The following is a 22,814-nucleotide window of genomic DNA, read 5'->3' on the forward strand; positions in this document are numbered from 1 at the left end:
ACACACACACACACACACACACACACACACACACACACACACACACACACACACACACACACACACACACACACACACACACACACACACACACACACACACACATTCGCAAGGAGCAACAACGACTCTCAAGCAACGAAAGCACAAAAGGCCGGGAACGACCATGGGAACATACCGCAAAAGATGGTTGCGCCGAGCATAGGTTTTGCCACAAACTTCACAAACATGGCGGGAGACGCCAGAGGAATCGACATCGCCCTCATGGTCCGAGACCTAAGAAGAGAAGGCAAGGGGGAGGTTGAGCCGGGGAAATTGGAGAACAGGGCCAAAACGATGGTTCAGCAAAGCAATGGCGAGCGGAAAAGAAAAAGCTGAGGTCTACCTGAACATCTTCATCGTCGGCCATGGCGCTTGTGGTGTGTGTGAGCGTCACTGGAGCTCAATCAGGCGAGCCGGCGACGGAAGGAGCGCAACCAACAGTGCGATGTAAACCGGAACACCGTTGGATAATGTGCGCGTGTGTGTTAAGCTGGTTGCAAAGTGGAGGCAAGGGGGGTCAAGAATTGTCGTTGGGCTTGACTAACGAGCTCTCCCTCCAACGGCCGTTCAGAAGCGAAACAGCAACAGCGGAGCAGAAAACAAAAAACCGCAAGTCACAAAGGGAAGGAAGAAGGGACTGGTTGATCCCAAACGAGCCGGGGGGTCGGCGGGGATGGGCAGGATGGAGGATTGAATGAAGGCTTGCTGTTGTAGTGACTGGCGAGTGCACCACGAAACGACCAAGAGGAGAGAGGCACAACGGCCGAAACCGTTGACCAACACTTACGCGTCCGTGCGTGAGGCGGGTTGGGTTGATGGCGATTGGCGGTGCAAAGAGAAGCAACGGTGCAGAGGCGAGGGACTGGAGTCCAACCAACAGCGGGCACCCCTTTACCAACGTCCGTCTGCCTTGAACCACCAACGACCGGGTCCAGGGGCAGATGGAGATGGAGATGGGAGTGATGAGCAGTCAGCACGAACAAAACAACACACTCACACACCCAAAAAAAAAAAAAAAAAGGAACCACACAGCAAAAGGGCAAAGGGTAAAAAAAATTACCGCTGCCAGATTGGCATGCAAGGGGCAAAAGGCAAAAGACAGAGCCCCGGAAACACTTTGGTTGTGGTCAACACGGGGAAGAAATGGGTGGTGGATGGGATGTGTGTGTGAGTGTGAGGAGGGAGGGGATGGATGGATGGACGACGAGTCGAAGGGTCTGGGACGCCAACGTGGAAGGCAATGAGGGCAACCGACCCAACAGAGAAGAGCGAGAGACCGAGAAAAATGGGTTTTGACACAACCCCACGCGATGAGCCCGTGTCAGCAGAGTGCCAGAATGGGCTTACGACGGCGAGCGGGATGGGGCTCTCAGGGACGGGACAGGACGGGCAGGAGGATAATCGAGACGAGCGGGTGAAGCGAAAAATGAATGCATCCACCCATGCACGAAAGAACACCGGTCAAGTGTGAGACAACAAAGAACACGAAGCAACGATGAGCAAGAAAGACAAAAAAACGGCAGAGGGGTTGATAACAAAAGAAAACAAAGAAAGGGAAAAGAGAAAAGAGAAAAGAGGGGGGTGGGGGGGTGAATTGGTGGGTTGTTTGGGGGGGAATTGGTGGGTTGTTTCAGTGTGGGTCTTCGTAGAATTCTGGTCAAGATGTGATGATGATACTGTGGATGACGTGGATAGACAGTAACAAGCCAAAAGAAAATGGTGGGTGTTGGCCCACGCTGGTGAATGAACAGGGATGCCTTCAAGTGGTGTGGACGGGTCAAAAAGAAGAACGAAACAAGCACCAAGCGTAGTCGTATCAGGTGTTGGATGGATGGTTGGATGAAGAGCGATGAGCAAGGGCGCGCGGGCTTACGGCGTCGACAACTGAGCTCTGAGCTTATGTCTTTGTTGACGCAAACATGGTGTTTGGAGTTTCTCGTCGACTGCCAGCTCGAGGAGCGTCGATTGAAGGGCACAAAAAAAACTTGCATGCGAAAGGTTGCACTGGTTGGATGAGGTAAAACATTTGCACGTCGTAGAATTAATTACCAGTAAATCTGCGGTTGGCTTGAATTATAAAAAAAGAAAACATGGAAGGTGACCAACTTTTGGTAGTACCTTTGACGACAGGGCTTTGGTACCTGGTCCATACTGCCGAACGCCGCACTCTCCAGACAACGGGGCTACCTCCCAGTCCTTTCCGGGCGTGTGTGTTGCGTGTGTGTGTGTATGTGTGTGCCGTGGTGCCTTGATAACAGCGGGAACTGACATGGAAACTCACGCACGGCGATTCAATAACGAAGGACACGTTGTGGTGACGATTCGATGACGCCACGTTGTTCGTTGAAGCTGCGTTGTTGCTGCAACGAGAGGTGAAGGATGGATGATTGGGGCCTTCGACGTTGGGTGGCACAAAACAGTAATTTCGTATGCCAGTGCACTTTCGATACACGGTGGCAGCCTTCGGTGTACCAACAACAATTCGACAAGGGGTGATTTCAGCACATGGCGATGTAACAGATGATTTAAGATGTACCTTCGGATCTGAATTTGAAATGATCCGGCTCGTGTATGGCAGTACATCCGGACGTACGTGCCCTGAAAAGACACGACAAGAAATTGAAGGGATGTGCTGTTGCAAAATCACCGAGCATGATATGGGCTCGAGGGCGTCCACAGGGTTCTCAATTTCCCCGAGTGGGTTCTGGCTCTTGTGTGTAAGATGCGGATGCCATGGAATGCCGCGGGCATCCCGAGATGTTGACTAGGTGGCTGAACTGATTCCGCAGAAGAAAGCTGAAGGGTCATTCGTGGGACATGTGGGTTGATTCGCCCCACGTCAACAGCCTGTCGCGTGCCTCGTGCTGAGGCTGTGGGGCTGGTCGTGGGCTTGAACCAACGGGACTGGGACTACACGGTTATTCAGAACCACAATTCTTTTGTTCTTCAAGACCCACAGCTTTGTGCCACAGGACTGGTGGGAACAAACGAGTAATGGGCTATCCTCTTATAAAATGAGGGTGGTTTGCATTCTTTGAGTGGTTTGGTTGTGGGTGAACATGGGTCTGCCTGGGTCATGCCTTGTGGGTCCCATGACGTGTGAGTTTATCACCACACGATAGGCACCCCAACAAAAAATGGAAGAATTAGATCCTGAGCCCAAGGCCAAACCCCTCAAGTTAGCGTCAGCCCCCTTTTCTCTGGGGAACACGCCAGCAGGTGGAGATTGCATCGTTCCCCTCAATAAACCCCACGCAACAGCATATGCATTGAAAAAGACAGCACGAATGTGCAGGATGATCAGGAAGGCACCATGAAGCTTTGCGCGAAAGACCATCGTCGCCAGAGCACTGTCCTCTGTGTCAACCGAACCGGCCCGGCATGAAATGCCCCATGTGCGTTTCAAGGCAGTTGAAAATAACCGATGGACGCGCCTCAGCCAGCCCTCTTTCTCGTGAAAAGGATCATCGAAAGTACAGAACAAAGTGTCATGATGAATTTGACCATCATGGAAAAAGCGAGGGTTTCGCGGCAGAGGAAGTGATCACTGAAGGAATTGTGTGCGTGTGCGTGTTTTACTCTTGTCCGGTGTGCTAGGTCGTGGTACTGTGGCCGCGGTCAAGGGTTGAGCGGCTCAAACGAATCTTGTGCCGTTGTGGTCAATTCAGGTGTGATGAATGAGAGTGAGCGTGGAGCTCTGAGAGTGAATAAAAGTCACAACAGCAGTTGTTCACCTCTCTGTGTATTTTTTCTCTGACATTCGGCATAGCACATCACCAAGCCAAACTTTTTGTTAATTAAAAGAATGGTTCTTCTTCAGGCGTCAACTCGCGGTTGACCACTGGATCATAGTCTTGTTCGTTACTTTTGTTGCTGGGCAGCTTCATGTGAATGATAGAGTCGGCGAGGTCTTTGTTCCTTTCTTAGCAGCACGGAAAATTTGAGCTGCGCGCATGGTTTGCACAGTCGGACCGCCGGGGAGTATCGACCAGTCGTCGTGTAATGACAATATTAAGCTACGCGAGAATACGCATGTTGTCGACGCACGCACACACACGCACATGCACGCATACACATATAAGATGGCATGGATTTTCTGGCACAGCAAATGGCGACAAACACCGGGAAAGCACACCATCGAGTTGAATGCTTCGTGGCACGTCATACCTTGATATGTTTGCCAACCTCCGGATCAAATATCTCGACCAACTTTCACGATTTGCTCTGGAAGAAGAAAAATGTTAGCCTCTGGGAGGACTTGCGAGGTACCCAAGTGAATGATGAAGCGGTTCCAATCATTGTAGCTCAAAGTGGTGAAGCGACCAAAAAGCAACTCCATGGTCTTCCACCCAACCAAGACGTCGTCCTAAAGAACGAACCATACTCAGACGCTCCATGGAAGCGCCAAATGTTGAAGCCTGGCCATCACACAATTGAGATATATCGATGTAGCAGGGGAGTACAATATCGTCGTTGATGATGGTAGCAGCATGATTTGCCGGCCATTCACCGGCAGCGAAAAGTTCAAAGTTGGCATCGTTAAGATTGTGATAGTGGTGCTTCACAGTCTCCGTGTTCGGTTTGCAGCTGTCCTTCCGCTGGGAGTTCATGGGCTGGCGATGAAGGAGCGCTGGTCAGACCGGTAGAAGATCCGTGTTCGGTCTGTGAGTCCTCACAGCTCCACAGGGCATCAAGATCCAATCTTGGCCCTGTTTTGCATTTCTTTGGTGCCCTTGAGGCTCGATCCGACCGGTCCACAGCCCGCTTCGGCCCAGTGCGCGCAGTGGTTGACCGGCGCCGCCGGGCATAATATGGTGGCGGGTTTGGATTTGCTCGCAAGCTGGCCACCATTTTATTCCATTCAGGGTCGCAGGGGAAGAGCTCACCCTGGTAGGTGGAGGCAGACGGCTGAAGCGATCGCGACGATGACTGAGCCGACGAAGCGGCATCGGTACCTTCCGGTCTTGCTGCCATGGTGTCGACTGCAAACTGACCGTTACAGAACCGTTACAGAACAAGTCGTTGTCAGTAAAAGTTTTAAAACCCTCTCTCACCCGCCCGCTTCAAGCTCAAGACGCTTCGCGGCCATATTTGACAAAACGAGAGGAAACTTGGCTACAGCACACTTATGAAACCTTGATAGTATTTTACTTCTTTAGTAAAATTTTTTTCTTGTAGGTGTTTTTGGCTTGTTCGGGAAAGAAACCGCTGTTTCTCGAGTCTGACAAAAACAAGTTACAAGGAACTTTGACTGCACCTCACATTATTGTACTTCAAATGTTTCACTTCTGAATTTTGGCGGGCAGGAGCGCTGATCATTATTTAGTCACACGTTAAAAGCTCCCATGGCTGTGATGACGTCGTTGTGCTGTTGCAGTGACTGAACTATCTTGTCGTCTGCCGGAAGACCGACCTGCTGCTGCAAGTAGTTCAGGAGGTCTTGAGCGAAGACAGGTCTCTCTTGCGTCTTGGCACATTCCAAGAAATGGCTCATAGATCTAATAACATTATCATTGTGAGACGGTTTCAATGTTGAGAAAAGAAGAATGAAAGCAAGTCCGGAGTGAGTGGGCACGCAGGAATGAGCGAAGGCAGCAGGGAAGGGACGGGCAGAAAGGGGGAACAAAAAACCCATTGAATGAGAAAGCGAAAGGCTCGAGTAAGCCAAGACAAGCATAGGATAATTGCCGAAGGATCAATGCACAGGAACATACTTCGTCAGCTTGTGTCGGAGTCTTGCACGAGCTGTGTCTAGAGCACTAACTCTAAGAGTGCGGCAAGTGCATTGCAAATCACACTCCCGAGATGATTGAGGCCCGCGCAGAGGCGGCACGAAATAATCGTCACGTTGTAAACGAGAGATGCAGCACTGCCTGAGCAAAGCATAGGTCGAAATGCACAGGCAAAACAGGTTAAAAGTTACTCTGAAGCAACCCAGCGTAATGTCGTTCTGCTTCAAAATCAACCTCATCCGACGTGCACATTCGTAGAAACCAAAAAGCTTCACTTGGCACGCGGCGCCACCGGGAACGGGAGACACCCAAGAGAAACTGGTGCGCGTGGAGTCACAGATATCCCGGCACAAGCACTCGCGCATATATTTTGGGCCCTCTTTGGTCGTTCGCGATGTGATATAGGCGTTCAGCTCGACATTGTTCACGCAAGTTTGATACAGCTCCATTCCAATAAGCCTCGCAAGTAGTGGAAAGCCATGGCATCAGCCCAGTTAGCTGGTGGGTTACGTAGGCGAGCTAGTAGTAAAAGCGCTCCCGTGAAGGATTGCAGAGCAGCTCCGTGCTCTGGACCAAGCATGTCGATGAACTTGGGCCGCCTTTTAGCACGCTTCTCAGTTCCATCCTCTAAGCTCTTGTGACGCTTGGCAGAAAGTTCATTTTTGCATTCGGCGTGCGTGCTCTTAGCAATATCCTTCTCTTGACGTGCTTGGAGCGATATGATCTCGCGCTGCATCATCTTGACGGTTTTGACGAGTAATGTAGTCCTTTCAGCCTCCACCTGCCGCGCCTCGCGCTCTTGAAGAAGCAAGCAATAGAAGGCACCGATCATGTTGAGGGCATCGGGTTGCCTAAAGATACCCACAAACAGTCATTGATGCGAGGCTTCATGATCGACAGCTCGGCAACGAAGTGGGCGTACGCTAAGTCGGGTGGGACCGCCATGCTGGCCGAGGTGACGCCACTGGCCAGTGGGAGATGAAAATACTTCGTGCTCCCCTGTCTCGCTGTTTCCAACGGTCGATTCAGCAGCACAAAATGGACAAAAACCGATTTTTCTGCCTTTTTTTTTTCTTCTGTGCGATCTGACACAAGGTAACGGCAAAAAAAAAATGGCGCCGGGAGACGATTTGGCGCGCTCGAAACCTCCCCGCAAAAGGCATCATCGGTCTTTGGATATCGACGACTATGATTTGCCGGATTGGTTCCCGACTACTAATTGGCGCTCACCAACCCATCAGCCAGACGTTGCGCCGTGCGGCAGCTTGCTTCATAACGATCCAAATCACTCGAGCATTCCTGACGTCACACAGGGGCTGCGTCCCGATGCATCACAGGCGAGTAATACCTCCTCCTCTGGCTCCTCCAGCTCATCCAGCTCCTCCAGCTCCTCCAGCTCCTCCAGCTCCTCCAACTCCTCCAACTCCACCGACGCTCCCAACGCTCCCGTCCAAGGAAAGGATGTGTGCATTGTCAAGCCGCAGCCAGCCTCGGATCCGAAGCTTCGCCTGAGTTTTGCATGGACAAGGTACTTGATCGCACTTGCCCGCGCTGCGCCGTATCTTACGACGGTATGTTACTTTGGTAGAACGCAGGGACGCCGAATCTCCTGTTTGTCCGTCGATGAGCTCTCTTCAAAACTGAACGTTCCAGACTTGAGCCAGCAGCTTTCTCGTGGAAGCTATAATCTCTACACGCGTCTGAGCTGGGGAACACGCATTTCTGTAAGGGGCGTGCAGCCGGGCGAATCTTTGCTTCGCCCGGATCCCAGCGCCGTTGGTTCAGCGTCGACAGACTTGGACGCCGATGCTGCTCGCCATCAGCTTGTTCTTGCGTTGGATGGTCTACGCCCGACCTACCTGTTATCCTTCGCGGATGGCAGCCAAGGTTAGTTGGTCTGTTATTGCCAATGTTGCTTTCGGTTGGATGGCAGGTGAAGTGAGCCACGGGGCGTGGAAAGGGGGGTGGGGGGCGGACGCAGGCAGGCAGCAGGCGGCTTTGTGACCATGACCCTGGCTGTGTCAGGGCTTTTTGTTGCAGGCGTGCAAGACCGGGCTTCTGGTCAGCGTCACGTATTGTTTATTCCCGTGATCAATGTTGTTCCCGTTGATCAAGTGAGGACGCTTGTGCGCCGCTTCTCTGGGCTTGACTCCGTCGCTCTCCAGGAACAAGAGCGACTGGTCGTGCACGCCATGAACATAAATGATGTTTGCCGTGTGTCGGTTCTCAATCACGACTGTAACGAAACCATCACATGCCAGACCAGCGGCTGTCGGCCATCTCTACACCCCGCCTGGTTTGTTGTGACGCCTGTTTGGGATTCCGATCGAGGTGTGGCCGCGTAATATTCTTTTTTTTTTCTCAAATTAATTCAACAACAAGGTTCCAAAGCCCTTCATAAGTACGCACCGACGAAAGCACTGTCAGACTTTAACGGTGATAGGCACGAAGGCAGGACAAGAAACGGTGCTGAGATCGGCTCGAGATCAAGTGCCCGCTTACCGATGGGGATTGGGATGGGTTTCTGATTACTCCCGGATGATGGAATGCTTGAAAACCCCCAAAAAGAGGGTCAGTTAGACAAGAGCATCAGACCGAGTGAACAGGGCATCAACGGTACAGTATGCTCTCGCTTCCCAGTACAACAACCGCGCCCAATGCCTAATCCAAACCAGTCTGGCTGCCATTTGTCAAAGCAAGCCCTCTCTCTCTGTTATCGCACCGAAAGGTAAAGAATTAGAACAGAACAGAAGAAAATCAATGTCGTGTTTCTCCTCCCAAGACAACGGGGTTTTAAGCATGACACTACAATGAACTGATGACAGCCGTCGCTTTGGCGCAAAATGGGCCGGAAAAATAAGCACAAGGGTCAGGAATACTTGGAGAAGGGGAGGGCCAGGTTGGCACATTAACGTCGAGGACTGCCCGTGGCCTTGCCAAGCCCAGCAACATTGTCTGGCGGCAAAAGCGAGCACCTCTGACACAGCGTGGCAGCGTCATCCAGCTGCAGCTCTTCCAACGCAGCCACCAGCTGCTGACGAGCCTCGTCGTCCTGCAAAAACTTCTCCATGACACGTGCCAAGGCAAAGCCATCGTGCTCCTTCTGCATTGGCAAATTCCGCCGGGCTAATGGATGACGAAAAGGCTCCAGCGGCTCTCCTTCCCTGGCAAAATTGGAGGCATAGACGGGGTTGTGGGCAGGATTAGCAGCAAGAAACCTGCCGAGATCAAAGTCGATGAGAAAGGCCGCAGGATGCCCTTCCCAGTCGCTGCAAAAAAGAATGTTGCGAGGAAGAATGTCGCCGTGCACAAAGTCAACGCTATGGATGGCCTTCAGTTGGTAGATGACCTGGACCAGTTGCTCAATCTCGACGGTGTCTGCCGGCTTCACGTAAGGGTAGCTGAGCACATCCACGGCAGTTGCAAGCCTCGCCACCTCCCACTTCTGATAGAATGAGCCTGCCACATCCAGTTGACTGAGTATTGTCAAGATTCGGTCGTCAGGCGGGTAGCGGCGATCTTGGTAAGACACACACTGTGCCGAGAGGCTGCTGCAGAGATTTGCCGTGCGTCCCCAGTAGTCAAAGTGCTTGAACACCTTGCCTTGCTCCTTGTTTTGCTTCCCGATGCTGTAGACCTGCACGTTGGGACCATACGAATCCTTCAGATTCCACTTGCAGAGGTGGTCAAAAGGGCAAGGAAATGGTTGTGGAGGCAGCCGTGGCCGCGATAGAGTCTGAGCACCTGCCCTATCCAGCAAGCGCGCCAAATCCCCTTGCACAAATTCCTTGCAAGCTCGCAAGATGCTTTCTACCTGCCGCGAATCTTCTTTAAAATTTGCGGCACCGAGGCGCAAAAAGAACAGCCCCGATGTCCTCGGCTTCGCGTTCGAACTGTCAATCTCGAGCAATGGCAGAATCTCTGCCAGGCAACCCTCAAACTGCTCCCATCGAACATCAATCACTTGCAAAGCCAGGTAGGCGCTGACATTGTCTCCCACCACGTTGATGTTGATGATGGGCCACAAAATGTCCTTCCGCCGAGTCAGCGATATGTCGCTGTTGCTCTCATACAACGTTGGAATGGCCCCCAGTCGCAAGAGCTCGTTGGCAACCTGGCCCCCATATTCTTGGAACGGCTGCTCCTGCTTTTTGCACTCGCCCATGACGACAACGTGATGGTTGTCGTCAAAGCCCGCCCAATCAACGTGGGTGCCGTAGGAACCGATGGCGTACTGATGGACAACATTCAGGCCAAAGTAGCGCTGCAACACAATGGAAACTCGCGAAGAAATGCTGGGCTCCTGCTGGAGTTCAGTCATCTGGGAGTCGCGTTGAGCTTTGACCGCCCACCGAAGACCTTCCATTAGCGCCTCGCTGCTCTTCCACTGGCCATCCGCGCAAAGCTCATCAATGCGCTTGGCAATTTTCGCTGCAAGGTAGTGGTGGCTGCAGGGAAGCTCTGCGACCACGGTGCCAAGGAGTTCGTTTGCAGCGGTCAGAGACAAGGTTTGTGAGGGCGCCTTTGAAGGCATCTGGCCACGTGACTCGGACGGTGGTAGCAGTGTCCATGTGAAGCCTGCACACGCATGTAAACCAAAAGACGATCCTGCGCGTGAGACTTGCCCGACAGGTGCTTAACGATTGTAGTAGGCGCGCGGGGGTACAGTAATGACCAAGTGCAGGCGTAATGTGGGGCCAGGCAACGACGAACACACCTTCCAGGGGGTACAATTCGTTCATCCTCTCGGCAGAGGGCATGTTGTTGACTTCGTCGACAAATGTTTCAAAATCATCATCAGGCATTGCCACCAACTTGTTCCATAAAGCCTTTTCGTATTGCAGCGCAAGGGTGAACATGCCCTTCAAGACTCTAATCTGTCAACCGGACCACGTGAGCATCAGAGGCAGCAGGCCTTGTCTGTTGTAACGAATCGAGACGAAACACGACGAACCTTGTCGCGACTTGTTTTCCGTTTGAGCTTGAGCTGTGCTGCTGCTTTTTCCTCGGCTGCGGCTGCTAGCTTGCGCTCCTCGAGCTTGCGCTCCTCGGCTTCAGCGTCCAGCCTCTGCTGCTCAAGCTTGCGCTCCTCGGCCAGCCTCTGCTGCTCAAGCTTGCGCTCCTCGGCTTCAGCGTCCAGCCTCTGCTGCTCAAGCTTGCGCTCCTCGGCTTCCGCAGCCAGCCTCTGCTGCTCAAGCTCAATGAGAGCTTGGATCTGAGCTTGGATGTGGCGATGTTCTTCCTCGCTTGTGCTTTGGAGCTGCATTTGCTTCATTTGCTCCATCAATGCTGAAAATTCAGCCATGATGCACGGTGCCAAAAAAAAAAAAAACAGCAACCAAGTTCAAAAAAAAAGAAGAAAAAAAATGGAAAATGGAAATGACTGACTTTTATTTATGTTCAACGGTCCATTTTGACATACGCTATAATTAGACGAAGAGGTGTTGTTTTTTTGCTTCTTGTCTTCACACACTCGTGTACTGTGTCCTTGGCACTGCGCTTGGGCGGCATGGCCACCCGACCCAAGGAAAAAAGTGGAGCTCGGAGCGTCGCCGCAATCACGCGCGCCCCGCTGCTCGGACCCAGATGTCAAGAGATAATAGAGAGTCGTCCAGCTTCAGCTAAGCCGATTGGCACCGCAGTCAGGCCGCGATCACGCTCGATAGCATCAAATACAGGATTGAGACAATTGATAAGCAATCAATTCCGATACAATACGACGCCAGGTGCACCATCGATTGGGTGGCACAACTAGGGATCGGGACAGGGCTTGAAAGCCGCAAAGGCGAGAATGACGGGCGAAGCTACGGCCGAGTCAACGGTTAGGCGGGCTGCAGTAAGCGAACTGCTTGGCCCCGAGCCCAGGACAATGCGTTTGTGGCCGATGGCCGTGCCATTGGCAAAGGGCATCCAGTCACCGGTTTCCACCTGCACATCGATGTGCCATTGTCGCACACGCTCGTCAAAGTCAATGTCTTCCTGCAAGATAAATCGATCAACAGGAGTGGCTGGCGATGGCAAGGTCAGCAAGACTGAGCTACTGTTGCCACTCATATTGGCTACTGGCATGCCGTAGCACGCTCGAGCCCATGCACCAAGTGCGTGGTACACCGCCGAGGCATCACTTGGTACATTGCCCGTGTCGTTGATCGCAAAGTCCAGCTCAAGCACCTGATTGTTGCCAACCGTCATGTGATACACCTGCCGCGGAGTGGTGAGATGACTTGTCAGTGCGATCAGATGACCGCGGTCAAGGACTCGTCGCTCCAACACACCTCCACCATCTGCTGCACGGAGCGAAGAGCAAATCCAGGCCGCCAAAACCAATGGCCATTTTGCACCTGCAGGGTTCAAAGTTTAGGAGTGTTCATTGCGATGCAGCACGAGAGTGAGATGAAAAGACGTCAGGATGCCCTGTTCAATCGCTGGACGTACGTAGGTGTCACCCCCAACGGGACAGTAGTCGCTGGCAGTTGGATCGCCTTGGGCAACAGAGCAGCCCGTCGCCCAAGTGGGATAACCAGCCAAGCCGCTTTCCGTGCCCACCCACCTGCAGGCACACAGGTAAGGAAAGTACGCAGTGTAGCGGCACATTTCACCCACAATTGAAAGACCAGCACAAAACCCACACGCAGGTGAAGTCAAGAAGAGTGAAGCAAAAAAGCGCATCGAGCAGCGGGTTTGCTTGGTACGAACTTGATGGGGCTGGTAGGAACTGCGTGCCACTGCAAAGGGATGCTCCGTTCCATTTGGCAAGGTGGTCGAGGTATTCCAGAGTAAAAAGCCGCAGCCGTGTTTGGCGGTGAGGACGGCATGCTTGGCACCCACAGCCCGGTAGTTTTCAACCCAATTGGAGATGTTTAGCCGTGTGGGGTCAAAAAGGGAGGCGTGTGAGCTATGGACACCCACATTCCAGTTGGTGGGGTTGCAAGCTGGATCGCCGTCCTCCACAAAAGTAGCCATGTTAAAGTGTGTCAACTACCATGCGATCAAGCAACGCCGCCAAGTCAAGACGTAAGCCAGAGCGGGGCAGGTCTTGGGTAAGTGGAGAAAAAGAGTCGTTCAAAAGCAAGCGGCGAACACACAGAAGGCAGGATCTGCAGCGATATTCCTCATGAAAAGATCAAGGTCAATGCAATAGTTTCGGCGTCAAACTTACGCCCATAATCTCATGACGCTGATATGCGGCTTGTTCAGGGGTAGGAACGGGGACTTGGTTCGTGGCGCATGGCATTTTGCTCCATTCGGCGCGACAGGCAGCCTGCGTTTCGTGGCGCTGGACTGTCACGCACCACGGGTCAAGCCAGCCCTCGGCGCCGCGGGGCTGCACTCCAGTGAGCGCTCTGTCACACACGTATTATGTGACGGTGGCCCGGCCCTTTGGACAGGTCTACCCAATCAATCGAGCAAAAGTTGACGCTGAACCACGGCCAAGCCGGCTCGATGGTCATCAATGGCCACAATCTGTGTTTCTTGGGAAGCCACCCAACCCTTGAGCTGGGGCAGCTCTGGGAACCGATAGCTTCCCGTGCCCCGTTCATCGAGGACGCAAGGCATATCCGCCGCCGCGCATGGCAACTGTCTGACGAGACACAACGCCAATACCCCCAGTAGGAGCGCTTGCACGGGCACTATCCCGCCCATGTTTTTGGTGGCACGGGCACGGGCAGACAGATCAAACACAAACAAATGCTTCTTCTCCAAATTAAAAAAATCAAAAATCAAAGATGATGAAGACAACCACGATCAAAGAACAGCAGCGACGCAAAAGGACTGCTTGGGGAACCGCCACGAGTTCAGCTATACGTTTCTGTTGAGAGTGTACGTATCTAAAGGCAAGGTAAGCTTAATGTAACTACAGTTTGTGTATACATAAAAGCAGTTAATGCTGCTGTGTATGCTTAACGTGCTGGCACGCGCGCAAACCTCAACTGCCAAAAAAAAAACCGCAGAGAGGATGAAGTTGAGCGGTTTTTTTTGCCAAGAGGCAGCAATCGTCCAGCAGGTTCATGCTTCGGAGGATGGGGCGGGGGCTTGGTTAGGGTTAGGGTTAGGGTGCTGATAAGTCGAGGCTGGCCCATGGTCACCGATAGACAGCTCAGCCATTTGAACAACCCTATCCGCACTCCCTTTCACGTTTCAGTAGATCAAGATGGTGGCACTGCCGGTGCCTATTTTGGCGTAATTTTCAATGGTTTTTTGATCATTTTTCAGTAATTTATTTTGACATGTGAAGTTGGCCCTAAAGCAGCCTGAACGTTTTGCTGCTGTTATCCTGTTGATGCCAGCTGTGGCTGTCGTGCGGGTGATGCTAGCAGGTACACGTGTGCCATGATGGGCCCTGCCGTTTTTCAACCCCATTCTAGATGTGCTTGCCGGGTGACAGCGGGTACTCGGAAATTCACAAGGATGACATGATGACCTGCGTTTTCAATCAAAAAAGAAGTAAGGTCCGCGAACTAAGTCGATGCCTCAGGTCCAACTCAGGATGCGCGAAGGATGCTGCCAGTAACCTCATCATAAGCTTAACGTCATGTTAGTTCGCGTTTTTGAGATCGCGCTGCGACTACGACGGCGGAAACACAACAACACCAACAAGAAGGAGGAGAAGCGGTCGGATAAGGTTAATCAAGCCGACCAAGCCGATCAAGATCAAATCGGGACAAGATGCATCGAATTTGCATGACCGTGGTCGGATGGTTAACGTGGATGACCTGGGCGCTGGTCATGGCCACGCCTCATGCCATCGAACAACCGCCCAACATGTCAGTCAGTCTGGAGCACGAGACGCCCGCGCACTCTTGCGCTAGAAGCCTGTGTTCTCTGGGCTTCGCTGACTGCATGTGGCGCGCCCTTTGACTCATACCGTGATGTTCTGCTGTCCGCCGTTGCTGTCTGGTTTTCGATGATCTCGTGTCCGCAGTGTGTGGATCATGGCTGACGATCTCGGCTGGGGCGAGGTCGAGCTCTTTCCGGGTGACTCGAAGCACGGCCGCCTCGCCACCCCCAACCTCAACAAATTTGGGCAAGAAGGCACCATCTTCACCCAAGCCTATGCGGGCTACACCGTGTGTGCGCCAAGCCGCACCACGTACGTTGATGGGCTTGTACAATCCATGATCACGCGCATGCATCGCAAAAGGCCATCTCTTCACCCTGTCCTCGCTCATCATGCCTTGCACTCTTCCTTGGCCCCTGATCACCCTCGCTCTCTTGTTCCCGTGTGGACATGAACACTTCAACCCACAGCCTATTCACTGGTCGGTACTATTCGGCTACATAGGCTGTTCTCCTTGCGCCCTCCCCCACGCTACGCCTGCGCTGACTTTGGTCCTCACTCGCAGGGCGCCATTCGGGCCAGTTTATCAAGTATGGCTTTGATGGTCAGAATCTCTACCATAACCAGGCCCATGTTCGCACCGCAGCCCAGATGCTACGGGAAGCGGGCTACCGAACAGCCGCCTTTGGCAAAACAGCTCCCTTTCAAACACCAGACTCCATTGCTCCGCTTGGCTTTGATCACTTTAAGGGTCAACTCTCCCAGCTCGTACGCCTCGCAGCCCACCTAGTCACGTCTCACTGAATTGTCGTCCGTTCCCCTCAATGGTACCTTGGTCTGGGAGCTGCCGCCACTCGCCTCACGCATGCACAACCTGTTGCCATTGTTCAATAGTTCTGTCACAACATGTACCCGATCTACTACGATTATCTTCCCGAGACCGGGGGCAGCACTGGCCCCAACATCTCACAAGCTTTTGTGGCTGAGAACAACGTCACCGCAAAGTCGCGCGAAGCATGCATGGCCAACCCGAGCGCCTTCAACTACTCGATCGACTTCTTTCAAGACTCTGCCCTGTCCTGGCTCGACACTTATGGGGCCGCACCGGACAAACCTTTCTTCCTCTACGTTTCCTACACCATTCCTCATGCTGGTGGGTGGGGCAGCGCTCCACAAGCACCTGAAAACGGTATGTAACTGCTTGTACCCGCGCCAGCCTCCAAGGTCCTCCCCTCCTCAACCCCCAACGGAACCCCACCCTTGCTGCTAGGTGCCCCTGTCCCGTCCGATGGACAATACGCCAATAGGACGGGGGACTGGCCGACCGTTGAGGTGGATCATGCTGCTGTGGTTACCTACCTTGATGCCCGGGTCGGTGACATTCTGAGTAAACTGCAAGGCCTCGGCATTGACAACCGCACACTCGTCTTCTTTGCCAGTGACAACGGCGCCCACAACGAAGGGGGTCATGATCACACCTTTTTCAACTCCACAGGCGGCCTTCGGGGCTTTAAGCGCAGTTTGTACGAAGGCGGCGTACGCACCCCAGCCATGGCGCGCTGGCCTGGTCGCGTGCCAGCTGGCCGCGTGTCCAACTACTCGTGGGCCTTCTGGGACTTTATGCCCACGGTTGGTGACCTTGTCAATGGGTCCTGGCCCAGCGACATTGATGGCATCAGCATCTTGCCCGAGCTCCTTGGCCAGGAGCAGGCCCCCAAGGATTATCTCTTCTTTACCTGGGGGAGCGGTGCCAAGTCTGGCTACGGTGTGCGCAGTGGTGAATGGTGCGCAAACGTTGCTTGCGCGTGTACCGTGTTCTCGTGTGGACATCCCGCTTCGTCCTTGAACTCTCAACTCCTGTTCGTGCCCCGTTTGCCAAAATAGGAAGGGCGTGGTTCAGACCTGCAACAAAAATTTGCAACCCAGCGAAGAGGATAGCATGGAGCTTTATCACCTACCGTCAGACCCCTTTGAAACGAACGACGTGAGCCAGACTCACGCTGATGTGGTAACACAGCTCAAGGCGCTGATTCTTCCCAAAAACCTGTCCTGCACCTGCTTCCAATGCTAAACGCGCCTCTTCCTCGTTCACCGCAACCCTTTGAATGTTGGAAACCGTGCTCTTCCTCCAGGCACCAATCTTCCCAAAAACATGCGATCAATCAATTCATTTTCACTGTATTTAAAGTTTTATCTGCGACCAAAACGCAGGCACTTGGCGTGCACCGTTTCTTGTAACATGGCAACAAAAAATGCAGCCTGCCCGTGCTCGAGACAGGAGATGGCTGGTTACTTGGCTTATCGTCGCGCTGTTCCGGGCCGCCCAGTCTTTGGCCGCCTACACACAGTCACATAGCAAAAGATCCAACAATACAATGAGTGCAGCAGCAAAAGATTCAACAACACAATGAGTGCAGCAAAGCCTCCAGACCCATATGGAAAGGGAAAAAAACAAAAAAACCACGACGAGGAAATGTCAAGAAAGAATACAGAACAATTGATATCATTCAAGCAGGAAAACTCTCACCGCGTCGAGGCGTCACTTGTGACAGTTGAAGCATACTGCATGAGCTGTGGCTGAACGTGCACTTCCATGGGCTGAAGCAGAGACACACAAGGATGGTCAGCGCGTCGGACCCCAACGACAAGGCCAGCCAAAATTCACGTGCGTGCGAGTGGGACCAAGTGTCGAAGCAGCGAGCACGCACCGGTGTCGGCGCTCGCTCAACCGGCTGTGGATTCGTCTTGAGAATGTTGTTGCCCGTGTGTGGCAGTGCCGGAATCTAGCAGGACGCGCCAACCCACGGCCCCGTCACAAGCATCCGATAATGCATTGAGACCACCTCGAGGGTTGGGCCGAATAATGCCACACATCTGACGCACCTGCCAATCACCAATGGCCTCGTTCCATACCGCGAGGCGCTCGATCACGTTCTGGTACTCGGGAGGAACCCAGCGACTCAGAATCATGTCGCACAGCTCTACGTCAAGCTCGATGCCAGCACAGATGTCGTTCAGCCCTTCCAGCTGCTGATTGAAATCATCTTCCAACTCCTTCATCTCTGCCTTGGCCGAAAGGTACATGTCGTAGACTTTCTTGAGCTTTCTGCATTCGTGGGCAGGCACAAACATCACATACAAGCGAAAAAGGGGCAGCGCATGAAAAAGAAAAGGAGAATCAACGGCAAGCAATGGATGCAGCCTCAGATTGAAAAAGACACGCAAGGACCAGCCCACGTACTTTGACTTGCCCTCCTTCTCCTCCTCAAGGCTGCTGTACTTTTGTTCGAGATCCAGTTGCTCTTGCTCCACGTCGTCCAGAGCTTGGGCAATAACCATCTGCTCGGCCTCGCGTGCTTGCAACTCTGTCTGAGCGCGTTCAAGCAATTCTTGTTGCTTGCTGGCTTTGTCGAGCAGATTGACGCCACCCACAACCAGTTTGGATTCCACCGCGGCCACCTGTTGCTGCAGTTTGGTACGCTCAGCACGTTGTCGCTCAAGATCTTGCTCTCGAGACCTCAGAGCCTGCTCGGCTTTGGTTTTCTCCTCCGCGGCCATGTTTGATTGCAGCTAGCAGGTTGACCGGCGAACAAAGAAGGAGGCTGGTGAGAGCACCGCCATAGCCTGTTGTCTGTTTCCTGGCTTTGCCCTGATCCATGCTCTTTTGTTTCATTTCTGTCCAGAGCGGCCTGTCCTCCTTCGGACACACCTTGAGGGCTTCTCGCTCACGATCAATCTCTGCCTGAATCTGCTTGACCTTTGAGGGCGAGATGGGCCGTTTCTATCATTGGGTGGGCAAGAGCAAAACAGCCAGGGGTAAGGTGAGCTAATTACAAGGCATCCCCAGGCACACTAAGTGTGGGATTTCAAAAAGTCGCTCCTATTTTTTTGTACCTTGCCACGGCTTTTTCGGCGAGGCTTGCGCAGTTTTTGACCGTCCCAACCAACAGCACCCGAGCCCTCCTCATCATCCTCCTCTTCGTCTTCATCATCGTCTCCATCGTCACCGCTAAAACCAGATGCAAAGAGGGGTAAACAAGGTTTCTGAGACGGCTCGACCGGGAGTAGCCTGTGTTACCAGAGCCAACGTACCCGCCTTCACCTTCCAGCTGAGCACGGAGCTCCTGTAGCTCCTCGAGATACTGGCGCAGCAGCGCATCCTTCGGGTCCTCTGTCCGGTTGTCACAGGCAACATGTGACCAGTCACATGAGCCAGACTAGCGCACTGGCAAAGGGCAAGGCATCGAATGGCGTCGACGATGGCCAAGTCTGGGGCACGACGTACCGTTGATCTTCGGCTTGTTCTTGATGCGCTTGGCACGGTCTGCATAGCGCAAGGTGGAGATGGTCTCCTCGTAGTTGTAATCCGCAGGGCCAAACGTGGCAATCTACGCGCACATCCATGAAGTTCGTGATCACCAAACATGGAGCGTTGGAGGTGGTGGGCAAAGCGTGGTGGAGATACCCACCATGAGCGTCTTGGCATTGCCACCCAAGGAATCTTGAAGCAAACGAGTCAGTTTCGAGTCACGATAAGGAATATGTTTGCTCTTGCCATCCACCTATGGGCACATTAAAGTTCCAGCACAGACAGTCGGACGGGCCGCCAGCCAGCCAGCCAGCCAGCCAGCCAGCCAGACGGACACAGGGTAAAGATGTCAGCAACGAAACCGAACACAGACAAACAACAGAGCTGCACGGTGGAGAATGCTCTGGTCATCTGGTCACTTCGCGCTGTCATACCAGTGTTGAAATGACATTGCCCAGCGCTGAAAGGGACCAGTTAATTTTGGTTGCCTCTTTGAGACGATCTCCCTCCGCACCAGTCTTGGATTGGCGCTCGGAGCCCTGGGGGAGATATGTCATCAATGATAAGCAATTGTCAAAGCCTAAGATAAGGGTGATGGGGAGGTGTCTATGTTTGGAAGAACCGGGGAGGACAGACACTTCAGGCTCGACGTACCGCGAGATCCACCAAGTGCAACTTGCCCATTCGGACGTGCTCCTCACCATCCTGGCCCTGTATCCAACGGATGAGGCCGCACCGTGCTTTGCGCTTCTGATAAAAACAAGACAAAAACCAAGCACTTACGGGTTCAGAGCGCTCGACAGTGATGGTGAAGATGGCGTGAGAGCGCGACGAGTGCTCATTCATATTAGTAGCGCCGACCGAGCCTGACTCAACAAGGCATCGAAAGTAAACAACGTTTCATGAGCTGAGCTGTATACAATAATAAGCCTCTTGAGAATAGAAGAGGCGTGCAGCCAAGCCAGCAACCTCTTTTTGTAGAAACAAAAAGCCAGAAAGACAATATAATATGCTCGCGGATGGCAAAACGCACGGTTTTTGTTGCCACGCGTCATGATGGCTTCCATCTCCTCCACGCTCTTGACCGAGTAATCAGACAGACCCTTGACGTAGACGCCAGTGTCAGGGTGCTCCTTGACCTGAAGCTTGGCCGTAGGGTCCTTGCCCAAGAGGTCTGTGACGTCTTCGCAATAGATTTCAAGGTAGGAACACCGCACCAGAAACTGCGTTTGGCCCTCAGCCTTGGAGATTTCACCAAAGATATGCGCAAAGCTGTTGGGAATGATGCCCTTGAGCTCTGGCACGGAGCGATCACCTGTCAGTCGACGAGCATGCAGTGCGCATTAAGTCTGTTTTTTTTTTACAGTACCCTTGGTGCAAGAGCCGGCTAATGTGACACAAATCACAACGGGCAATCGCAACCAAAGCGAGGAGAGGTCGCCAAGATGCAACAGACTGGGCTCATTCTTCGCACCTTCCATACTGAATGTCTTGCCGGTACCGGTCTGACCGTACGCAAAAACCGTGCCATTGTAACCTTCGAGCACCGAGTCAACGATGGGTCGGGCTACCTTGTTGTACACGTCGAGCTACGACCACATACAAGGCCAAGGACGCGCAGGGTGCTTGTGTGAGGTGCAGTCTTGGCTGGGTCAGAAAAGGCAAGGCCAAGGTTCCAGGCTGACCTGTCGCACGTCCGAGGGGAAGGAGCAATCGAAAGTGTAGGTCTTGGGAGGAGCATCTTGCTTTGGTGGTGCAATGGTCACTGTGCCGCTGAGGCGACAAACATAGACACAGCCATGACCAATTAGACGAAGCGGGCTTATGCTTCAAGGCGAAGCCACAAGTCAGCCAGGTTGAGCACTTGATCCGACGTACCGAGCCTGATCAATGGTGGTGATATTGGCAAAGCCTTTGGCCTGTTCCTTCTTATTCATGGGGCGCACTCGCACGCACACCATGACGTTGTCCCCTCCGCCAGACTTGCCCTGCGGGAGGAAGAGAGAGCGAGAAAGAAAGAAGAAAAAACCCAACATGCATAGATTAGCCCCATCCGGCAGCGACAGATGGAATAATCCCATAACAAAGCGTGCTCTCACCATCCTGTCGGTTCCAATATGGCCACAGGTGATGCAGCCAGAGCCGCGTCAAGCGCCAGAGCCGCGTCAAGCGCCAGCCGCGTTGATCGTCGCCTGGCTGTTCTGCCACTCAACAAAAAAAAATCAAAATTTTCGAGTCGAAGGAACATTGTCTGACAAAACGACTTGACAACAGAAAGAGAGTGAAAAAGAGAGAGAGAGAGAAGAAAGGCATAAGCAGCAAGAAAAAGAGAGAGCCGCGAACGATGGAATGTCATCATTTTCTTACTGTGACGTGGAGCAGCCAAATCGGCAGTGAAGGCCTCCTGCATTGGACGCGGCGGCGGCGGTGAGGGCAGCGCGCGCTACTTGCTAGTGGCAGGGGTCAGCATTCTTGTGCTTGCTGCCTGTGGTTGTGGCCGTGCTTGCTGCTGACGGATGGGGTGACAGTGTGAACGTGGTTGTTGGATGGGGTTAGCGCCTTGTCTCATCCGCCGTTTTCGGCCGCCAGCCTTTTAATTTTATAGACGGCTCGTCGCGGCAGCTTGAAACGCGTCAACATGTCTTGGCTTCAATCCATGTCCATGCCTAACATGGCATGGCAGCGCAAGTTTCGCTGCCACAGTATCATGATGCTGCAGGGCGCTGCGCGTGAGGATGCTGATACGGGTGGCAAAAGTATGTGGTCAGAGCTCGATGCAGAACCGGTCCTTGTACATGCTGCTCTCGGGCATCTCACACCTCACACCAACTGCATCACTACCTCCAGTCTTTCTCCCTCCGGATGCCCTCGAGGATCTAGCGTCGCGCAACGTTCAATATCCCATGATGTTCAAGCTGCGTAACGATAGCATTGGCAAGGAAACCCATGCTGGCGTGCTCGAATTTACCGCGACTCCGGGCCACGTCTACATGCCGGGTTGGGTAAGGCGTTCGGGCGCGCGCTGACCGTACTTTCGATAAGACGAGGGAAGGGGTAAGGCATTCAACTCTAGGCTCACTGGTCACGGCGTGGGGGCTACAGATGATGCGGAACCTCCTGTTGCAGGAGGATGAGATCATCACCGTGCAAAACTTGAGCATGGTCACTTGCACTTACGCCAAGTTTCAGCCACAGTCCCCCGACTTTCTCGACATTTCCAATCCCAAGGCTGTGTACGTCATGTTCTTGCGCACACCGTCCTTGTGTGGGCGCGAGTGTCCGCCAGCTCACATTGCTATGGCGCGTTGACTGGGTGGGCCCTCCAGACTGGAGAACACACTGCGAAAGTTCTCCTGTTTGACCGTCAATGACATCATCGCTATCAACTATAATAACAAAGTCGGTCTGCTTGCCAGCATGGGGCCCCGTGTTTCTTCCTCGAGCCAAGCAGGTCCTCTCATCTGGCTGCATTGCTTCATCGCAGGTCTACGAGATTGAGGTGCTTGAGGTTAAACCCGAAAACAGCGATCAGGCCGTCTCTATCGTTGAGTGTGATATGCAACTCGAGTTTGCAGCCCCAATTGGCTATAAGGAGCCTGAGCGAGTGCGGCCTGCTGCCAGCGATGCTGCTACCCATGCTGCGACTGCTCAAGTAAGTACCGCTGCTTGTTCACGCCGATCTTCCACCTTCATGCTCATGCTCGATGTCTCATAACGATGGTCAATGCTGAAACGCACATCTAGCCCGTGCCCGAAGAGCCGGCGCAGCCCCCGCCTCCAGCCAGTTTTTTTGGTACGGGTTACCGCTTGGATGGCCGCAAGATCAAGGGCACAGAGAGCAACAGTTTGCATGGCGGAGACGCCCCTGCCACTGCTGTCCAAAGGTTCGTGTGCTCGTTACGCGCCACCCCTCACGCGACTGTTTTTGTTGAGAGCCTCACTTTTCGGACGTCAT

The 22,814-nt window shown here is 53.2% G+C and overlaps 7 protein-coding genes across 7 annotated transcripts in view; 2 read left to right on the forward strand and 5 right to left on the reverse strand.

Annotated features, from left to right (window-relative positions):
• Positions 1 to 640, reverse strand: part of MONBRDRAFT_32156 (uncharacterized protein) — a gene marked incomplete at its 3' end in the record, with an annotated part of 9,185 nt that extends 8,545 nt beyond the window's left edge. The window contains exons 1-3 of the mRNA XM_001745305.1: positions 383 to 640; positions 176 to 273; positions 3 to 125 (exon numbers count right to left, since the gene is read on the reverse strand). Of these exons, the coding sequence (XP_001745357.1) occupies positions 3 to 125; positions 176 to 273; positions 383 to 396 (235 nt within the window). The 5' untranslated portion in view covers positions 397 to 640. The remainder of the gene's footprint in view (positions 1 to 2; positions 126 to 175; positions 274 to 382) is intronic.
• Positions 641 to 6,195: 5,555 nt separating this feature from the next.
• On the reverse strand, positions 6,196 to 7,242 carry MONBRDRAFT_24873 (uncharacterized protein; the record flags this gene model as incomplete). Its single annotated transcript, XM_001745306.1, has 2 exons — positions 6,196 to 6,622; positions 7,076 to 7,242. The coding sequence occupies 2 exons, from the start codon at positions 7,240 to 7,242 to the stop codon at positions 6,196 to 6,198; spliced, it is 594 nt and encodes a 197-aa protein (XP_001745358.1).
• A 1,273-nt stretch (positions 7,243 to 8,515) lies between these two features.
• Positions 8,516 to 11,076, reverse strand: MONBRDRAFT_32157 (uncharacterized protein; the record flags this gene model as incomplete). The annotated part of the gene is made up of 3 exons (XM_001745307.1): positions 8,516 to 10,349; positions 10,489 to 10,648; positions 10,726 to 11,076. The coding sequence occupies 3 exons, from the start codon at positions 11,074 to 11,076 to the stop codon at positions 8,680 to 8,682; spliced, it is 2,181 nt and encodes a 726-aa protein (XP_001745359.1). The 3' UTR covers positions 8,516 to 8,679.
• Positions 11,077 to 11,522: 446 nt separating this feature from the next.
• MONBRDRAFT_24875 (uncharacterized protein) lies at positions 11,523 to 13,415 on the reverse strand (the record flags this gene model as incomplete). The annotated part of the gene is made up of 5 exons (XM_001745308.1): positions 11,523 to 11,972; positions 12,047 to 12,112; positions 12,468 to 12,749; positions 12,931 to 13,032; positions 13,197 to 13,415. The coding sequence occupies 5 exons, from the start codon at positions 13,413 to 13,415 to the stop codon at positions 11,523 to 11,525; spliced, it is 1,119 nt and encodes a 372-aa protein (XP_001745360.1).
• A 1,023-nt stretch (positions 13,416 to 14,438) lies between these two features.
• On the forward strand, positions 14,439 to 16,621 carry MONBRDRAFT_24876 (uncharacterized protein; the record flags this gene model as incomplete). The annotated part of the gene is made up of 7 exons (XM_001745145.1): positions 14,439 to 14,536; positions 14,695 to 14,862; positions 15,021 to 15,031; positions 15,116 to 15,318; positions 15,445 to 15,739; positions 15,821 to 16,334; positions 16,435 to 16,621. 7 exons carry the CDS (start codon positions 14,439 to 14,441, stop codon positions 16,619 to 16,621), a joined length of 1,476 nt encoding a protein of 491 aa, XP_001745197.1.
• A 436-nt stretch (positions 16,622 to 17,057) lies between these two features.
• On the reverse strand, positions 17,058 to 20,895 carry MONBRDRAFT_16629 (uncharacterized protein; the record flags this gene model as incomplete). Its single annotated transcript, XM_001745309.1, has 15 exons — positions 17,058 to 17,333; positions 17,434 to 17,656; positions 17,792 to 18,120; positions 18,260 to 18,331; positions 18,445 to 18,545; positions 18,629 to 18,721; positions 18,836 to 18,938; positions 19,020 to 19,112; positions 19,294 to 19,398; positions 19,514 to 19,570; positions 19,643 to 19,725; positions 19,893 to 20,174; positions 20,334 to 20,448; positions 20,545 to 20,632; positions 20,738 to 20,895. The coding sequence occupies 15 exons, from the start codon at positions 20,893 to 20,895 to the stop codon at positions 17,058 to 17,060; spliced, it is 2,178 nt and encodes a 725-aa protein (XP_001745361.1).
• A 339-nt stretch (positions 20,896 to 21,234) lies between these two features.
• MONBRDRAFT_18846 (uncharacterized protein) lies at positions 21,235 to 22,574 on the forward strand (the record flags this gene model as incomplete). Its single annotated transcript, XM_001745146.1, has 6 exons — positions 21,235 to 21,286; positions 21,449 to 21,615; positions 21,707 to 21,861; positions 21,962 to 22,092; positions 22,186 to 22,258; positions 22,344 to 22,574. Exons 2-6 carry the CDS (start codon positions 21,498 to 21,500, stop codon positions 22,572 to 22,574), a joined length of 708 nt encoding a protein of 235 aa, XP_001745198.1. The 5' UTR covers positions 21,235 to 21,286; positions 21,449 to 21,497.
• Positions 22,575 to 22,814: the final 240 nt, after the last annotated feature.

The sequence above is a fragment of the Monosiga brevicollis genome, genomic scaffold (assembly GCF_000002865.3).
Source record: "Monosiga brevicollis MX1 MONBRscaffold_8 genomic scaffold, whole genome shotgun sequence".
Lineage (NCBI taxonomy): Eukaryota > Choanoflagellata > Craspedida > Salpingoecidae > Monosiga > Monosiga brevicollis.